General features: G+C 39.2%; 1 protein-coding gene across 1 annotated transcript in view; it reads left to right on the top strand.

Annotated features, from left to right (window-relative positions):
* Nucleotides 1-10,309: 10,309 nt before the first annotated feature.
* The window catches only part of DIRC2 (disrupted in renal carcinoma 2), a 45,704-nt gene continuing 39,013 nt past the window's right edge, over nt 10,310-17,000 (top strand). The window contains exon 1 of the mRNA XM_014940126.1: nt 10,310-10,436. Coding sequence (XP_014795612.1) covers nt 10,378-10,436 — 59 coding nt within the window. The 5' untranslated portion in view covers nt 10,310-10,377. The remainder of the gene's footprint in view (nt 10,437-17,000) is intronic.

The following is a 17,000-nucleotide window of genomic DNA, read 5'->3' as shown; positions in this document are numbered from 1 at the left end:
TCATTTTGCTAGCTATGTGTTCATACTCTATTTATAATTTCTAGCTATTAGTTTATAATTCCATTAAAGAGGAAAAAAAGAGTAGTTTTTGACCTGTGAAAGCAGATTCTCCTCCTTTTACAGAAAACAGAGTCTGTTTCCTTTAAAGAATTAATATGATATTCTTTACTTTTCCTATCAGAAGAAACTAAGTGCAAACAAAGACAGACCATTTTCATTTGGTAATGCTGAACTAACCCAGCTCTACTGATTTCTAAATTCCAATCACAGCATTACCATTGCACAAACAAAACAAATTTTATTCATTATTTTTGACTGATGTTGGTTTTAGGTGTTAGTTTCATGCTATGTATTACCAGTGAAAAACAAATCTGAAGTGAATGCAGAAATGAGGTTCATTACTTGTTAATAAAGTTTGGATATTTTCTGCATTGCTGATTTCTACCTTTTTTTTTCTTTTTCTAGTGTGAAATGCCCTGCTTATGGGAAAGGAGCCATGTAAAATAGGTATTTGCTTGCCTTTTTAGAGTGAAAGAAGTAGATAGTTCATAGTGCAGGTCCTGAAATAGTGGTCCCTGTTTTGAAAATTTAGAGTCTGACATTGCAAACAAAAATATTTGCTTTAAAACCACCCAAAAAAACTACAGTCAGTACTGAGATGAGCAGAAGTAAATTTAAGAAACATAATGCTTCATTAATTCTCTGTTAGAATATTTGCAAATTTTGTGGAGAATGTCGTTTGAGTTCTCCCAGTGGCAACCCAGTTTAGCCTCAGCTGAGCAGACCAAAGACCTTGCTGGTGCAAGTTTCTTTACGAATTTTGTTAGTTATAATCCTGGGGCAAGGGAAATTGTAGCTTGCTCTTGTTTTCTCTCAGTGGTGACATTCAGAGCTATTCCATCACTTCCTGCCATAATTTTGTTTTTTAATGCTTCTCACGTGCATGTGCTATTGTGGCTCTGTAGCTATGCTGTAACTATAATTGTGCTGCAGAAGCTTGTGATCAGTGCTCCAACTTCCTCAAAAGCCACAAATTAAGCTTTCTCATGCAGATTTGTAGGAGAGAGGATTTTTAGATTTTTTTTTTTCCTCTTTTTAAAGCTGGAAATCCATATGACTCAGCCTGAGGGAATGATGTGTTTTGAAAGTGAGAGGTCTTCTGCTTTTTGCAAAGTCTGCTGATGTTTTTCTGGAATACAAGACGTCAAATACAACTACATTTAGAAACCTTTTGTTTTACTTGGTTATTTTTGATGGACGCCACTCCTTTTAAATATTTGAGAAAGGTGGAGTTGTTATATTTTAATTGGTTAATCGAGTGAACCTGAAGAGTTGATGAGGAGCCTTAAGAAAATGTAGTGGGGTTTAGGACCCATTACAGTGCTGCAAAGGGTGTCTTTTATTATCAACTATATACCCTAAATAGTGTTTGATGCATTTTAATGTTAAAGTAGCATTGAAACTGTTCACAGAGAGGAAAATTCAAAGCTTACTCCAGTGACCTTTCCTACAAGTCACAAGACCCACATGGAAACTACGCCAGTGGGACTCTTAAGGCTCTCTTTTCCCCAAACTCTCAGCAGGGACAGTAAAAAGGAGAAACTTTGCGCTTAGTATCCTGCTTAGTGGATGCACTAGGTAGTATTTAGGGTGGCTACCAATCCTTGCTGCGTAGTTGCTTCTTGATAGTCTGTTGTGGCAAAGCAAAATGCCGCTGTATTTCTTAAAATGAAGAATCTCATGCACCGTTGGGTGGCCTGGGCAAGTACCACTAAGATAATGACAGAACATCTTTCCTGATAGATGTGTACAAGAGAGAGATTGTTTTTCCTTTCTGTCGCCACAGGTAAGGATCTGTAGTTAGTTGTGAGGTAATTAAGCCTGCTGTGCAATCGGGAGTCCTTGAGATGAGGGGGAAGAAAAAGCTTCCCTCTTCCTTGTTCGGTGCTAAAAGGGCTTGGGTTGTCGGCGTTCGTCCGGGAATACAACAGCGAGAGCTACAGTGAAGGCTTGTTGTCTCGTACTTGTTGTCTCTCAACTTTCTAATGGGCATCCATAATTTAGCTTCAAAATTAATGAAGAGGTTTAGTCCCCGACTGCATTATTAGCTGTTTTTGTGGGTTGCACTGCATCTCTCTCTGTATGTGTACACCAGCACACGCGTACGCACAATGTTATCAAATAGCAAAAAATGGGTTAAATTATTCACCCAAATCTTCACGTTTCAGTAAATATTGGAGTTGAGAGTAGAAGCAGGTACCTGAGGTGAAGGAAGAAAGAACAACTCTTACAAGTGTTTGTGTGTTAGTTTCATAGGTTTAGTGAGCGCTCAAATAGCTCTTTTTCTTTTTAAATTATATCCCAGCACTGCACTGACCCAAGGTGAAGAGAAGACCTAACACACCGGCCTTTCTAATGGGGACACTGGCTCCTGATTCTGTGTGTTTATAGCCTGACTAAACACGGCAGGGGAAGAGGGGAAAAAAGAGCGAAGTGAAGCAGAAGATAAGTGGCTTGCCCCATTTCATAAGGCACGTTGAGAGATGCAGGTCCCACTGCCCCGGGCCAGTGCGCTCTTCGCTCGGAGGCGCTCTGCAAGGATTAAGAGAGGTTCATTGCACTTGGATTAGTTGCAGATAAAATGGATGCTCTCTGCAGTAAAATGTATCATATCAATAAACAGCTAAAATAATTGGTCTCCTTTGAAGCCAAAAAACCCATGGTATTAAAGAATAGGAGATATTTTAGTAAAGAGTCTAAAACTGATTCTAAAATCAGCATCTTGATCTGCAGGCAAATACCATTCAACTCAGCGCTTTGTTTGTCTATTCAGGCAAAATGTCAGTCTCTGGACTGATAAATAGAATTAACAACACTTGTAGGAGCCTGCAATGCAGATTTTTAATCTGCATCTTTTGCCATTTGTTTTTCCATTGTTGACGTTAAACTGTTAGGATGCTTCAGAATCCTTAGCTCAGATATGGAAGGAGACTTCAATAATTGTGAACTACCTTCTTATATATCCAAAAGCTCAGTTTAAGCCTGTTCAGTTCTTAAAACCAAGGCTACTTTATTTATGATACCAAACTTTTTAGCTGCTGCACAAACTCTGAAATACTTGCCTTGTATTTACAGGCATAGATACATATATATCTGTATATATACCATATATATATGTATGGTCTGCCACCAACTGTGGTTAAATCCATGTTAGTGGAGCTAACTCCATAAGACACCATAGAGGAACCTGGGTCACTAAATTTGTACCGACTAAGCTTAGAGGAGAGGAGTTGGAGAATTAAACTATACTTTCCTTGACATCTTTTTAGAGATTACGTGCTTGCCTGAGATGCTGAGATAATGTTAAAACATGGTGAGTCCCCTGAACATATTATCTTGACCTAATTGATACAAATGAGATAAAAGCACACTGCATCCTCTTGATGTGGTTGTGATAGCTTATTCTTCCTTCTAACAGGTGCAGTCAAATTCTTGTATTTAGAGGAAACAGAAAAATAATTATTTTAATAGGCAAAAACCCCCACCAAAACCTGACCAAAAAGCCTGTAAAGCAAGAAGAGTATTTACAGTACAATCCAGGAGTGAGCAGAGCAGTCAGTGTGAATACGTAAGTATTTTGGTTCGCTTACAATCAGGATGCACACAGAGAAAGATGTAGCAGCTCAAGAATTGCAGGTTGTGTGATTGTCATAATAATTCCCTATTGCAGCTTTGCTTTTCACAATTGTGTCCCAGCAGCTTCTATATCTGTTTTAGTTGTTACACCTGTTCAGTCATTTCCCTCAAGATGACTGTCTTCTCTCCGAAACACTTGGCTAGCTAAATTTTGTGCTTTGAGTCTGTTAGTTATGTTGAGATTTTTTTACAAGATTCTTAAGTAACCTCGTAATTCAGGAGTGATGTTGTTATTACAAGGACTCACATGATGATGTTTTTGCAGAGAATGTACATTTTTCATCTGAGAGTTACCAGTTTTTCATGACTGGAAGAAGGACTGGTTGGGACAAGTGCTGGCTTTCGTATTTTCAGTTTTGCATGTGGTCTTGCTGTGTCTGACAACAAGTGCTAGCAGCAGAAATAACTTTATCTGTGGGGCAGATCTGGTCCCTGGCACCGTTCTTAATTCCTCATTTGGCAGGGACTTCCCTGCAGGTTCCCCCGCATCACTGGTGGTGGTGCTTCTGGGGTATTGGCTCTTCTGGATTTCTGACCCTGATTAGAAAGTCTGTATCAAACCACAGGAACTATTTCAGTTGAAGCTGCTGTGTTTGCACATATTGTACTTCCTATGAGCTGGTAGTTGTTCTCTCTTGCATGAGGTCTTTGTATTTGGTTCCCAAATACAAATCTGAGTGTAGTTGATGCTGTTCTTGATAATATATTTATTTTCCATTGAGTTTCCAAAGACAATTTATGCTCCGCTGCAATCAAGTGCTTTTGTGGAATTCAAGGCAGGCCCGATATTACTGATTTTTCAAGTTTGTTCCATGCGTTAGCAGAAAGATTGGGAGCACATCTCAGCTATGAAGTCTTTTTACATCAGTGAAAAGGTTCTCTTCTTTTGAGAATTGTATTGCTTGATGCAAGGATGTTTTTTCTGAAGGAGCATTGCTGCTTATTGTCCCTAATGACAGCAGTCAATTCGGCAAAGCACAGGCACAACAGAAGTTTTCTTCGCTGTGTTTAGCAGAAAGGTAGCAATTTCTTTTTTTGGTATTTTAATCATGACAAAGATAATTGATCCTGTGAGAGTAAATGGCACAGCTATTAGTATAATTTTGCTAGAATTACATTTAAAATACAAAGATTTCTGGAGCAGTAGTAATGATGAAGTAGGGTCTCTGTGCACAGCTTTCAGGATTCCCTGACAAAGTGAGCTGTTTAATCAAGCTTTTGTTTTATTACGACTAAATGTAAAAGCATTCATTAAGGAAGAAATGAAACAGACCCTTGCTATGAAATGGAGAATTGGTATCCAGCAAAGAAGTCCATTTTAAAAAGAGTGCTTGAACAATAAGGAGGGTATTTAGACAAGACACAAAACCAATTCTAGAAATAAAGAAAAGCTGTGAAAGGCTTGGGAGGTCAGTGCTTTGCTTCCTGAAACCAAACGTAAAAACTGTTCATTACATGTTAACTTTGTAGAGAAAGAATGCAAGATCCTGCACTTTGTTTTTTCAAGAAAGGCAGTCAAAGCAAGAATTTGTTTGACAAATGAATTTGATTTAAATTGAAAGGAAAAACACGATTTAACAGTGAAATCTTGGAATGGCTGTTGAAATTGAATTTTTTGTTTCCTGATGTGTGTGCATCAAAGGAACATTATTTTTATTTAGTGAGATATGCTTTAGTCAAAATAGTAGTAGAGTAGTTAAGCAAATTAAAGTGCTCTCAGTTCAGTGTCAGAAGGGACCGTTCTTGCTTCCAGCCTGGTCTCTAAAAGCTGTGAAAATGTGCAGCAGGCTGATGTCACTTGCTTCTAATTAGAGCCTTGTTGTATGCTGTATTTGTGAGGACTGATTTTAGTATCAGCAGCTGAAGGAAGGAGAATCCTCAAATGCTAATGCATCCGAGCGCGGGATGCGCGGGCTGTACGAGGGAAACCCACTGCTGCCGTGCCAGCCGGGGGGGGCTGAATCCCCCACCCTCTCCTCTGGCCAAACTTCCATTAATCCCACCAGAAGGGTGACGAGTGGCTGTTCTGCATGCCCAACTGCAATTTTCCCACTACGAAAAACTCCCTCTTCATTAGGAAGGGGTTGGAGAAAAACCCAGACGGTATCTGCCATTTGTGTGATGCTCTGAACCAGAGGTGTGTTGCTCTTGGGGGGTCTGTAGCAGGAGTGCTGCCCTACACCGGCCGGGGGATGCACAGGGTGTTCACTGCAGAAGTAGAAACTTCCACTTCTCAATGTGCAAGCAATTTTGGCTTGAATGTGTGTTTTGTGTAAGGATTTATTTATTTATTTTTACAGTCTGTCAGTCTTATGTTTTACAGTGTTTTATTGTAACGGGTGTCTGACGGGTGGGAGAAGGAATGGTCATAAGCTTACAAAAGCATTATGCAGTTGCTAATCATGTTCTCTTTCCGAATAACAAACTGATAATGTGTAAATAGTTGGAATGAGGGGTTCATTGTAGCTGTACACCATCTTTTATAACGTTTCTTATTAAACTGAGCATAATAAATCACTTAACTGGTTACAAGTCAGTAATGCAGTGTGTGTGTATAAGAATTTTCTTTTCTTGTACTTTAAAAAATATCTTGCAAATAAGGCATGTTGGAAGAGATTTTGTGGGAGTTTGCAACACCCACGTGTTGGGTGCTATCGCCTGATGTTACTGTGAGGGAGCTGAAGAACAGCTGGGTACCACCAGTAGCCACTGCCTCCCACTCTGGTGCGAGACCATGTGGTGGTGTGTTGCCTGTTTTCTGTGTCAGGCTGTGGATGGTAGGGGGCTCTGGGTTCATCCCACCATGTGTGTTGCTGCAGTAGCTGCTTTCCCAAAAAGAAAGCTGGTGGGGCAGCTAGAAACGTCCCAGGGGCCAGACCCGGTCAGCACATCCTGCTGGCAGAGGTGAACAGCAGGGTTTACTAGTACAACATGATCTTGGCAGGACTAAAATTTTGTGTTTTGCAGGAGAGTGAAGAGGGCTGTGGGTTGAGAGTTTGTGTTAAATCTCTAATAGTGGCGGGAGTTTGTGGGTAGGTGTTAGAAAAAGAAATAAAAACCAGTAAATGCAGCGTGGGCCGCTGAAGTTGTGAAGCAGAGTGTGTTATTAGCCGCAGGAGGGTTAAACAGTTGAACAATATTGACTGTTTCGCTCATAAATGAAAAATAATATGTCTTTTTGATGCTGACTCAATTTCTGCTGCTAGCTTGGACTTTTCTAATACTGTCAATGACCGTGGCCACACTTTGCCCAACAACCAGAGGAACCTGCGGGGCCCAGGAATCTCCTGCAAGAGCAGGGTGGAGAGGATCAGCTAACAAGAAAGGCTCCAAAGAGCAGAAAACTTGCTCCGTTGGCAGAAAATTCCTTTTCAGAAGTTTCTTCCCTTTCCAGCCATGTGACAGCAACCTCTGATAGAAGGAGACTGGACACTGAATGATGGATTTTAGTTTGTAACGCACACACATGGACTCCCATCAGTTACCGGTTGTATTTACAGGGTAATATTAATGAAGTTAATGGCACCTACTCAAAATCTTGGTTGTGTGAATTACTTAGATCTTTTAAAATAGAGAATTAATTTCTTGCAGAGTTTACAGGCTTTTTTTTCAGGCTTCGTTGGTTACTTTGGTTTGTTGTCCCCATGATGCGTGCTGCTCTTTGAAACACTCCAGGGTGTACTTTTTAGAGTGATATAAAATGCCCAATTCAGATTAAGGACCACTGCAAAGTTCAAAGCAAAAACACTGAAATAACTATAAAAATACTATTAAAGACCAATTTCTAACAAAGATGAAAAGGATGAGGGATTCAGAGAGTTAAAATGTAAAGCAAAATAAAAGAGGAAGGTGCTTAGAGAGTAGAAGTACATCATGTAATTAGCGAAGAAAATGTCTACTATGCTGCTTGTCTGACACTCTTTTACTTGTTTATTGTGGTGTCATCATTTTCAACACACAGCTTTGACTGAAGGAATTTTTAGGGATGTGTTTACATGTTAAGGTGGAGGGAAAAAAAAGGCCAAGGAATAATCTGTGTGATCAAAACATTTAAAAGTGGTCCATTACAGTGTGTAGTATTCAAGGTGAAGACTTCAAAGAATGTTTGGAGAGATTAAACATACATGATAGAGAGGCTTTAACTGATTTTATTTTAAAATTGCCCGACGTGACGTTGACATTAAAGATAAGCCTGAACTTAGGGCTGGGGAAAAACTTCAGCATCCAATTCAGTTTTCACTGAATTGCGTATTGTTTTTCTTAGGAAAATTTTCTGTGGCATTAAATTTAAACTTTTTCTTGGTTTGTGTTCTTTGTTTTGGTTTGTGTGTGTGTGTGTGTTTTGGTTTCTTTTTTTTTTTTTGTTAGAGTTTGTTGGTTTTTTAAAATTAAAAATCAAATAGAGTTTCTGATATGGGAACACTCCTCATATGTCCTGTAGTGATTTAAACTTAAATTTCTATATAACACTCATTTACTGCTGTCCCCTGGGTTTGTACCCGACCTGCGTCTCCTGTGGCAGAACCTCCTGTGTCCTTGCGCTGGGCCTTCCAGGCTGGCTGTGTCTGTCCTCGTGTCTCCTGAAAGGCAGAACGAGCTGTGATTTGTGACATGCAATTCAAAAAGACCATGGTTTACATGGAAGATATGAAGGTGATATGTACATCATTAGAGCTTTCCTGAAACATTGCAGCAGCATTTCCAAATGGAAGACTGAAGGTTTTTTTAGTTAAAAGATGCCCCTGTTTTGATTTTCCATCAATAATATTATATTTTTCATTGCATACGAGTTCTCATTGTGCACAAAAGCAAAGTCACAAAGATTTATTTCCCATGAGAAAAGGCACAAGCGTTACGTATGCCATCCTGATACAAACGATTACCCCCACAACATGTGCAGTGTGGTAATACAGGGTTAAGCATGGCATGAAGGCTCACAGAGTGGCCCAGCAAACATGAAGAAAAACAGGATTTTGAACAGCCATATTATCCGGGCATTTAGTTAGGTCTCTCTGAACACTCACACTTGAAAAACCGGTTTAACAGCCCCAAGTGCTGGTTGAGCACGGAGTTAAGCAAGTAAGTCTGGACAGGCATTGGACATCCTTCAAGGAGACAAATATTCGTGGCTGATGATCCTTCTCCAGGGCATCAGGGATGTGAGGTGTCCTTCGGAGTCGCAGGACTGCAGGTTGCATTCCTTTCATTAATGACCGAGCCACAGCAAAGGAAGTCATAGTTCCATTTCAGAAAACATGTAGCATTAACTTCTTTTTGTTTGGATTGTCTTGGGTTATGTTGATGGAGAGAAGAGCCGTCTTTGATTGTGTTTGTGCACAAGGAGTTGCATACCCGGGAGTGAGGTTCACTAAGAGCTGTTGAAATAAGAGCCAAGGGATGTCCCGTCCTCTGAAATTACGTTTTGGTAAAATACATGATCCCAAACCCCTGTAAAATTTGCATGGAAATAAAATACGTAGTGCCACTACTGGTTGAATTGTACTGATTACAGGAGCCATTTAACATAGAGGGAGGGCTTCTCTGAAAATTGGTAGTTTTAGAAACAATGAAAATCATTTGTTAGGTGAGTTATCCTAGAGACTTGTTCTTTTTCAGTCTGTGTTTTGGGTAGATACTAGTTTCACCTAATGTTAGAGATACTGTGTGTTTGTCATCATTTAATTGCTTTTATTGTGTTCTGCTAAGAACATGGAAGCCCTTTATTTTCTGTTTGTTGCTGTGAAATTGTTTCAAGTTCTACGACTTCACAGATATAGACTGTATCAGTGGTTTTAATTCTGCATATTTATGATTTTGGTGTTTTACAAGATTCTAGAGATTAAGCCCCTGAGCTGTCACTGTTCTCTTTCTGTTTGCTGCTGCTGGAAACACCTTAGCAGCAGCAAGTAAACCATGGGCAAAAGGAATTGCAGCACTAAGACAAAGTTGTTTCTAATCTAAGTGCTTCTCAGTTGAGAATCACAGTATGTGGGAAAAAAAAACATATTCAAGGAATCAGTCAATTTTAGCTTTTTTCTAATGTACTATATTTACAACCTCTAAAAATTTGAGCTGAGCACAGCAAAAGCTTGGCCTAATTGCAACGACTGCAAAAAAATACTTGCACTGTTTTCCCCTGAATAAATAGTTATTTCTTCAGGATGAAATGCATATCTGCATTATGAAAGAAAACAATAACAGTGCTGTGTCTGCGCTCATTAAGTGGTTGGAAAAGAATGTACAAGTCCAGATTTTTCTTTGGCTCTATCTAGGTTTCTGATCACACATTGGAGCATATTCCCTGATGCTTCTAATTCTAAAGAAAATACAGTACGTTTTGATGATACTTTTATTACCACTTTTCACTTTTCACTTCCAAGAATGTCTGTAAGATTTTTGGAAACAATCCCGTGCGGTAGCATGCCAGGAGTGAGCCTTTGTAATTCTGGAGTGTAAGTATAGAAAATAACACAGGATTTCATAATCTGTCTGTAATTCATATCAGCACCAAAGTGTTTATGACTTGAAAGAGATACGCATTACTTCTGTGAGACTGCATGTAAATATATAAATTTAGGCAACACTTTTTTTTTTTTCCATCATTGCTGACTTAACTTGTAAAATACTGTTGGTTTTTTTGTCTTAGGTCTGAGGGTGACTGTGTTACTAACATCATCCCTCATGGTACTGGGAGCTGGCCTGAGATGTGTTCCGGTTTCAGACCTAGAAATTAGAAAGAAGTAAGTGAATTAGTTATTTTCAATATACATATTTTATACTTTCTGCTGACGTCGTTTTTGCTGCTACTGCAAAGAAATGTTAGTACAAATTTTCTGTATGAATTTGATACACCAAATGTTTGTTGTGTGGATGTGGGCTTACATGCTTCGTTACTTCTTAAATGGATTTTTGTAGTCCTTCTTCTGCATAGTATCTGAAGATCAGAAAGCCCTTTTACAAACTTGAGTTAATTAAGCCTCACCCCTCCTGCATAGCTAACGTTAATCTGTTTTGCAAACAAGGAAGCAGAGATTTGGAGAGGTTCAGAAACTGGCCCAAGATCACACGGGGAACCATGCCACAAACCCCCAAAATATGTAATTTGTATGCAAATGTTAAATAATTAGCTCATACTTCTCATATTGGATGTATGGGATTGTGCAGTGAGACAGATGAATTCATGCAAAATGGCCTTTTTTATGTAGTCTCTTCCACTCTGCATTCCAAAGTAGTCTTGTGCTTTCTCTGTGGTTGAAATGAATGCCTTCTGTACATATGCAGTTTGAGAGTTTGTTACAGAGACAGGTTACTTCTTAAAAATCACAATCCAAACAATTCAATTGCCCATTCAATGTATCCTGAAACTGGGAATCCTTGGTAAGTACAGGAGTCGCATCCTTATCATGCAGCAAGGGAATATGGATCACTTGTTGTTCACTTATCTTTGTTTTGCCTTTCATGCTGAAGGAGGAAGGAGTACAGGCTTTATTACATTTTTCTGCTTCTTTAAAAACAGTAGTTGCCCTAGATCTTCACTAATTATGTAAGTACTGAGAAAAAAATATTTATAAAAGGTTTTTATGTGGTTTTTCCCCCTTGAATTGTAATCAACTTCTAGGCAGTCCTTATATTATTTCAGCAAATTCCTTTTTTTCCTCAGTATTGCTTACCACAGAATCAGCTCAGAAACATTCAAGTCGAGAGAGAAAATGTTTGGTGTGAAGTAGAAGGCAGATGACTAAATGTCACAGATTTAAGAAAAAGAAAAAAAAAAAGAGGAGAAGTTCAGAGGACTGAGAATGTGATAAACACGTTGACTGTAAAACCAGCCTCAAGCAGGAATAAAAGGCTAGTGTGCAATGACTGGCTTAGTAAGTGCATTTCAGTTCTTAGGTGCTTCAGGAGCATATAAGGAAACCCAATGTGCTGCAGATGTTAGTTGCCAACAGCATTGCCCATTTTTAATGTGGTCATCAAGGACTTCATGGTAGGGGTGGCTGATCTATCTAAATTATGTCAGTGTTCACAGTGACCCTTTCTATTCAGGGTAAAAATGTATGATTAAGAGCTATCCTCATTGTGCCCTTTTTTTACCTTTTCTCAATATGCTAAGGGATGCTCAACATCCATTTCATCGGTTCCGATGAATGCTGGATTAAATATATATAACTCTTAAATGGGCCAGATGGTTTAAATGCAATGAAACGTGGTGTCTTATGTCGCTTTTAATTTATCATTTATGCCAAAAGACTTATGCTGGCCAAAGCTTTACCAAAGTAAGGATGAAAGCTGTAAGACCCTAAGGAGAAATTCCCAAATGAGATTTAGCTGTGAGGTATCAGATGGGGAGTGGGAAGGAGAGTTTCCACATGCTTTGATCACCTTTAAAAGGGGTTTCCAGTGTAAGTGCAGTGGGAGGATCTGGGAGAATGGTGAAATAACTGCTTAAGAAGAAACATTCAAAGAACAACTTCTTTAACTGGGGAAGCAAAGGCTGTGGAATGTATAGAGTCTGATGAGATGTATAAAATATAATGATACATTTTACTGAAAACCATGTAAGGGGAAAAAAAAAGCATGGTGAGAATCCTAATGGAGAAGGTTACTTTCATTTATTCATGCTGTGAAAGTATGCATCATCTCCAGCTGAAATTGATAAATTTGCGTACTTAGCCTACTCCAAACAAAAAGAATTTTTCAAGAATTGCAGCTCTACCTGAAGACCTAGTTTAATCTTTTTACACAGTTTGACTAAAAATCTACAGAGAATTAATTACAGCTAATGGTGTGAAGCAAAGAGATGGTTTTCAGTGAAGACTTCTTGAGACATTGTAAATACTTGTATACACTGTGCTTCTATTGTTTTGAGGGCTAAGACTGAGAGCCAATTTTCATCAATTACGTGAAGCATGATTCCAAATAAAATAATATTTTTGAGATGAGCATTACTGCTTAATGCGTTAGCAACAACCGGCTGAGCACTAAACTATGCACTTACTCTGGATGTGTATATGCATTAATACGACAGTTTGAACATTACAGAGCCAGTCAGATGGACAAGATCCCACACAAGGTAATATTGGGGCATTTCAGGAACCAGTGTAACTGGAACGTCTTTAAATGCTTTTGCATCTTTCATAATGTGTTCCTTCACTCCCTGGATAATCTCCAGTAATATACTGAAGGATTTCCATGGGACAATTATGTCAGAGTTAAGATACATAAAATTACAAGAACGTTCATGAGGTTTGTCAGGTTTAGGGTTTTTTCTACTTTGTAGCTGTCTCTGCTCCCTAAGCTCTTGTAATTTAACATTAAGGAGAGCTAGTAAAGCCCGTTGCCTATCAGAGCAATCACAGATGTGAGGAAATCACCGTTAAGACTGACATTTAATCCTGACTGCTTTACGCTCCTTATCTCACACAGACCTGTAATATCCAAGTGCGTTCTTAAGCTCCTTTCTAGTCTGTAATTATTCTTTTGGTTCTAGCGTGGAAGAGCAGACTATCTCCAGCTTTGAGTCATGTTTTAAACACAAGCCTTAACCTCTATTTTCAGTTCATTTGATGCCCATGTATGTGCGTGACTTGTATGAGGGAGAAGTCAGGTTGCAGAGTTGAGTGTGTCTCTTGAAGCAGCTGTTCCTTATGGTGAATTTCATTCTCTGCCAGTGTGACCTAAAACCGTATTGGGAATCCATGCCAGGGCCACCTAAATTGAAGTGAAGGCTGAAATAGGAGTGCATGGGGAGAATGTGGAGGTATGGACCTGTGTTTGAGATTGAGGAGCCAACTTATACATGGACTAGTAAAGTCCCTCTCGCCTTGCTCTTACCTGCTTTCCTCCTCAGCCCACTAACCTGAGATGTTAATGCCATAAAGGCAAGGAGGTTAAAGAGAGTTTTTCTTATGTACCACACACATCTGGGCTTGTCAAACATGCCAGATGTGTGATAGTGAATTTGACTTATAAAAATAAACCCCCAAACTATTATTCCTTTCTAAACGTTATGAAAACCTCATTTGTCACACCTATTTTTTCAGTTCATAGTTAATGTAAATTGTATCAAGAGTTAAAAATAATAAATGTTATTGAATTGTACCATTCCTGAACTTTTCCCTCCTTCCCTTCCCTGAAGGTTACAAGAGCATTGCTAATGCTTTTTTGCCTGCATCTCCAGGTTCAGTCCTTTCCTTTTTGACTACTACTGGGCACTGAGTGAATATTTTCATTGGATTCTTTTAAAAGGTTGGATTCTTTTATCCTGAGTATTAACAGTTACTAAGAGGCTGTTTTTATTTTATAGACATGGTCAGAATTGGGTTTTTCCCCTCATGTAACACTTCGTATCTATCTCATTTTCTGTGTTTAGGAATAGATCTACATATAGCTTAGGACTTCTGTATAATTGTAAAATAATAAATCTAGGCAAAAAGCTATATGAGCTGAAATGTATAAGAAAGAAGGAAATAAATGATGAAATCAGCCTATAACTATAAATCTCTGGCTTTTAAGACTGACCGTGTGATGTAAGACTTCTTAAAATGTTTTGAAAGACAGGATAATTAAAGACATGGAAGTAAAGGATGTAACACAATTTGTCATTTATATTGAATATATTAATTAAGCAATTTATTAGAACTTAGTATGCTGTGGGCTGGTAGGGTTAGGCCTTCGCATTAGGTTTCATAACAGAGAAGTAGTTATTGAGAACCCTGAGTCACGGTGGTGAGAAGGTGCTCCTTGGCAATAAGTACCATTAAACATTTGTTGGGAAGACAGCAAAACAATAACACAGAGAAGGACAGCGGAAACAGAAGTGGTTATTTACAGAGTCATTTATGGGGGACACACCAGTAATTGGTAGTTCCTGTAAAAGGGCTTTTTCTTTAATAATACCACTCCTTAGGATTTTCAATTTTTTTGCCTACTCTTAAATACATTGATGTTAACTTTTCCCTTTACTGTATTTGTAGATTTACTCTTACCACATCTTTTGTACATTTTGTTTCTTTTAGCTAGTTGCAACCTGATTTATATCAAGTATTTTATTTTTGTTAAACATATTCTCTGATAGTTCCGTGTTTTCCCTTTTTTACCCCTGAAAGGCTAAAGAATGACATGGGATCATCTCATTGTTTGTCTTTCCTGATCCTAAAATGACCATGAGCCACCATTCTCATGGATGAAAAAAGCAAAGGGACACCTCGGAAGAGGTAATTCAGTAAAGACAAGACATATTAAGACTCTCATATTCCCTGGAAATACTGTACACATTTCTGTGCTCAAATAAGAACCCCAAACCTGGAGCAACTCTGGAGAAGAGGGGTTAAAGTGTTCCAGGGAGTGACAAGAGCCTTTTGGGAGAGGATGGTAGAAGAATCTGACCGCACGAAGTAAAGACAGAGAGTGATGCTTGTTGTGTGCTCAGTAACTCACTGAAAAAAAATATTTAAAGTGTGGTTCTGGGTGTAAAAATAAAGGTACCCGCGCAGGGAGGGAGCGCGGGAGGAGGAGGATGATGAGATGAAGCTCTTGCCTGGCGCTGGTGGCACTTGCTGGTTTGTGCTTTGGCTGCAGTGCTGGGGGAAGGCTGAGCTGGGTTAATCCACAGTATCGAAAAAAGAGGTAAATGGGGGTAAAAGGAAACAAGTAATTAATGGGTAGATTCCCAGGGGAAATATTTAATCTTTATATCCCTGTAGCAGTTTAGCTTGTTTTTATTACCTCCACCAGCTTCATCTTATACACAGGTCTTATTTTTTAACCTTTGCTCTAAAGCTGCTGTTTTAGATAAAGAAGTCCTGTGGGTTGTTCCTAAGTGGCGATGATTTTTTTCCTGCTTTAGTTATTTGTGGATTCGTTGTGTGAGGACATGTCCCTCTGACTGCCCAGCGTGTCCTGTGATGCACCGGCAGCCGCTGCTCAGCGCTGCCAATTAGGTGGCAGCCAAATTGGCTTCACCTTCACTTGAAGCAGCCTTAGTGGAAAGAGGAGGCAGTTTGATGGTTTTGGTGGTAAATACTCCTTCCTCTTGCTCCTGTGCTGGATTTCAGTCATGGATGACACTGGGGGGGGCATCAGCCTCCCCCAGCAACAGGGGTAGCTGCTGAATTAGCAATTTACAGCACCTGTATAAATTCTTGGAGTGGTAAATCCAGTAGATATATTAAAGGAAACTTAAGTCTTAGAAAGGGCTTGGTATTGCAGCAATATTTAATGGGGAGCATTTCTACAAGGCCTCAGCTAGTATAAGCCTATGCTGGAAGGGAAGGCAATTTATATTCTTTGTAGGATATTTAGCTCTATCTCATATAATGGCAGATGTTATCCTCAACTGCACTAAGCTTTTAATTTTTTTAATCATATTGAGCTCTTTGCCTTAGTCTTGTGACTCATATTCTGTTGGCTAATTTCTAATTTCTTAAAGAAGAATTCATATTAATTGAATTTGTATTGAAGTTGCTGCATTATAATCAAAGCATCCTCTTGCTCTTTCACTGAAAAATGGTGCAGGAGCATTTAAATAGGTCTTGTTTATCCCATTTCCTAAGTTGCTGTATCTCTTGTGCGTTCCTATTCTTTTAGTAAAAAACCCTACTGAGGACCTATCTGGTGCTAAGTAATCTCCATCAGCTTTCTCCCATGGCAGCTCTGATAGCAGCCGGTCCTGGTGTGCTTCCCTGATAACTTGTTTCAGTATGTTTTGCCTCATTAGCCCGTAATGTTATTGCCTACTTTGTGTTTACAGCAACGCTGTTTATTTTGGGTCTGTTCATATTTGATGTGCATGTCCTCCATTAGCGTTGCTTTCAAGATGTCTTCTTTTAAAAATGGGTTTGTGGAGAGGGGTAGCTTTAAAAGAAAAACAACAAAGACAGACCCTTTTAATAAAAAAAAAAATATGCCAAAAAGAAGCTTTGATTTCATGTGCCCTCATCCTTCAAACTCAGCTCTAAGCTTTAAGTGAAGACACCCTCAGCTGTGTGACAGCTCTGATGACGGCACAGTAACATGACGTGAGGATGTGAGTGAATTTGTCACCAAACTGCCAGGGCTTTTGCTGTGTGCCCTTCCCTCTGTCAGGACGTCTGACGGAGGTGCCAGGGTCTTGGCCTGCAATTGCTGCTTCCTCTTCTTGCAAATCCTTGTCTCTCTCTCTTGGCAAGCTCCCAGAAATAAGAGTTTTGGACCGACTCTGTTTTTTCCTATCTTTTGAATTTAAAACCAAAACTCACTGGTTTTCAGACCATTGCAAATGTGTTCGCTGTTTTCTTTAGAAGTGGGAGAAGAGGCAAGAGGTG

This window comes from Calidris pugnax, unplaced genomic scaffold (assembly GCF_001431845.1).
Source record: "Calidris pugnax isolate Ruff unplaced genomic scaffold, ASM143184v1 scaffold21, whole genome shotgun sequence".
NCBI lineage: Eukaryota > Metazoa > Chordata > Aves > Charadriiformes > Scolopacidae > Calidris > Calidris pugnax.
Note: the sequence above shows the minus strand (reverse complement) of the source record. Positions and strands in the feature narration are given on the sequence as shown.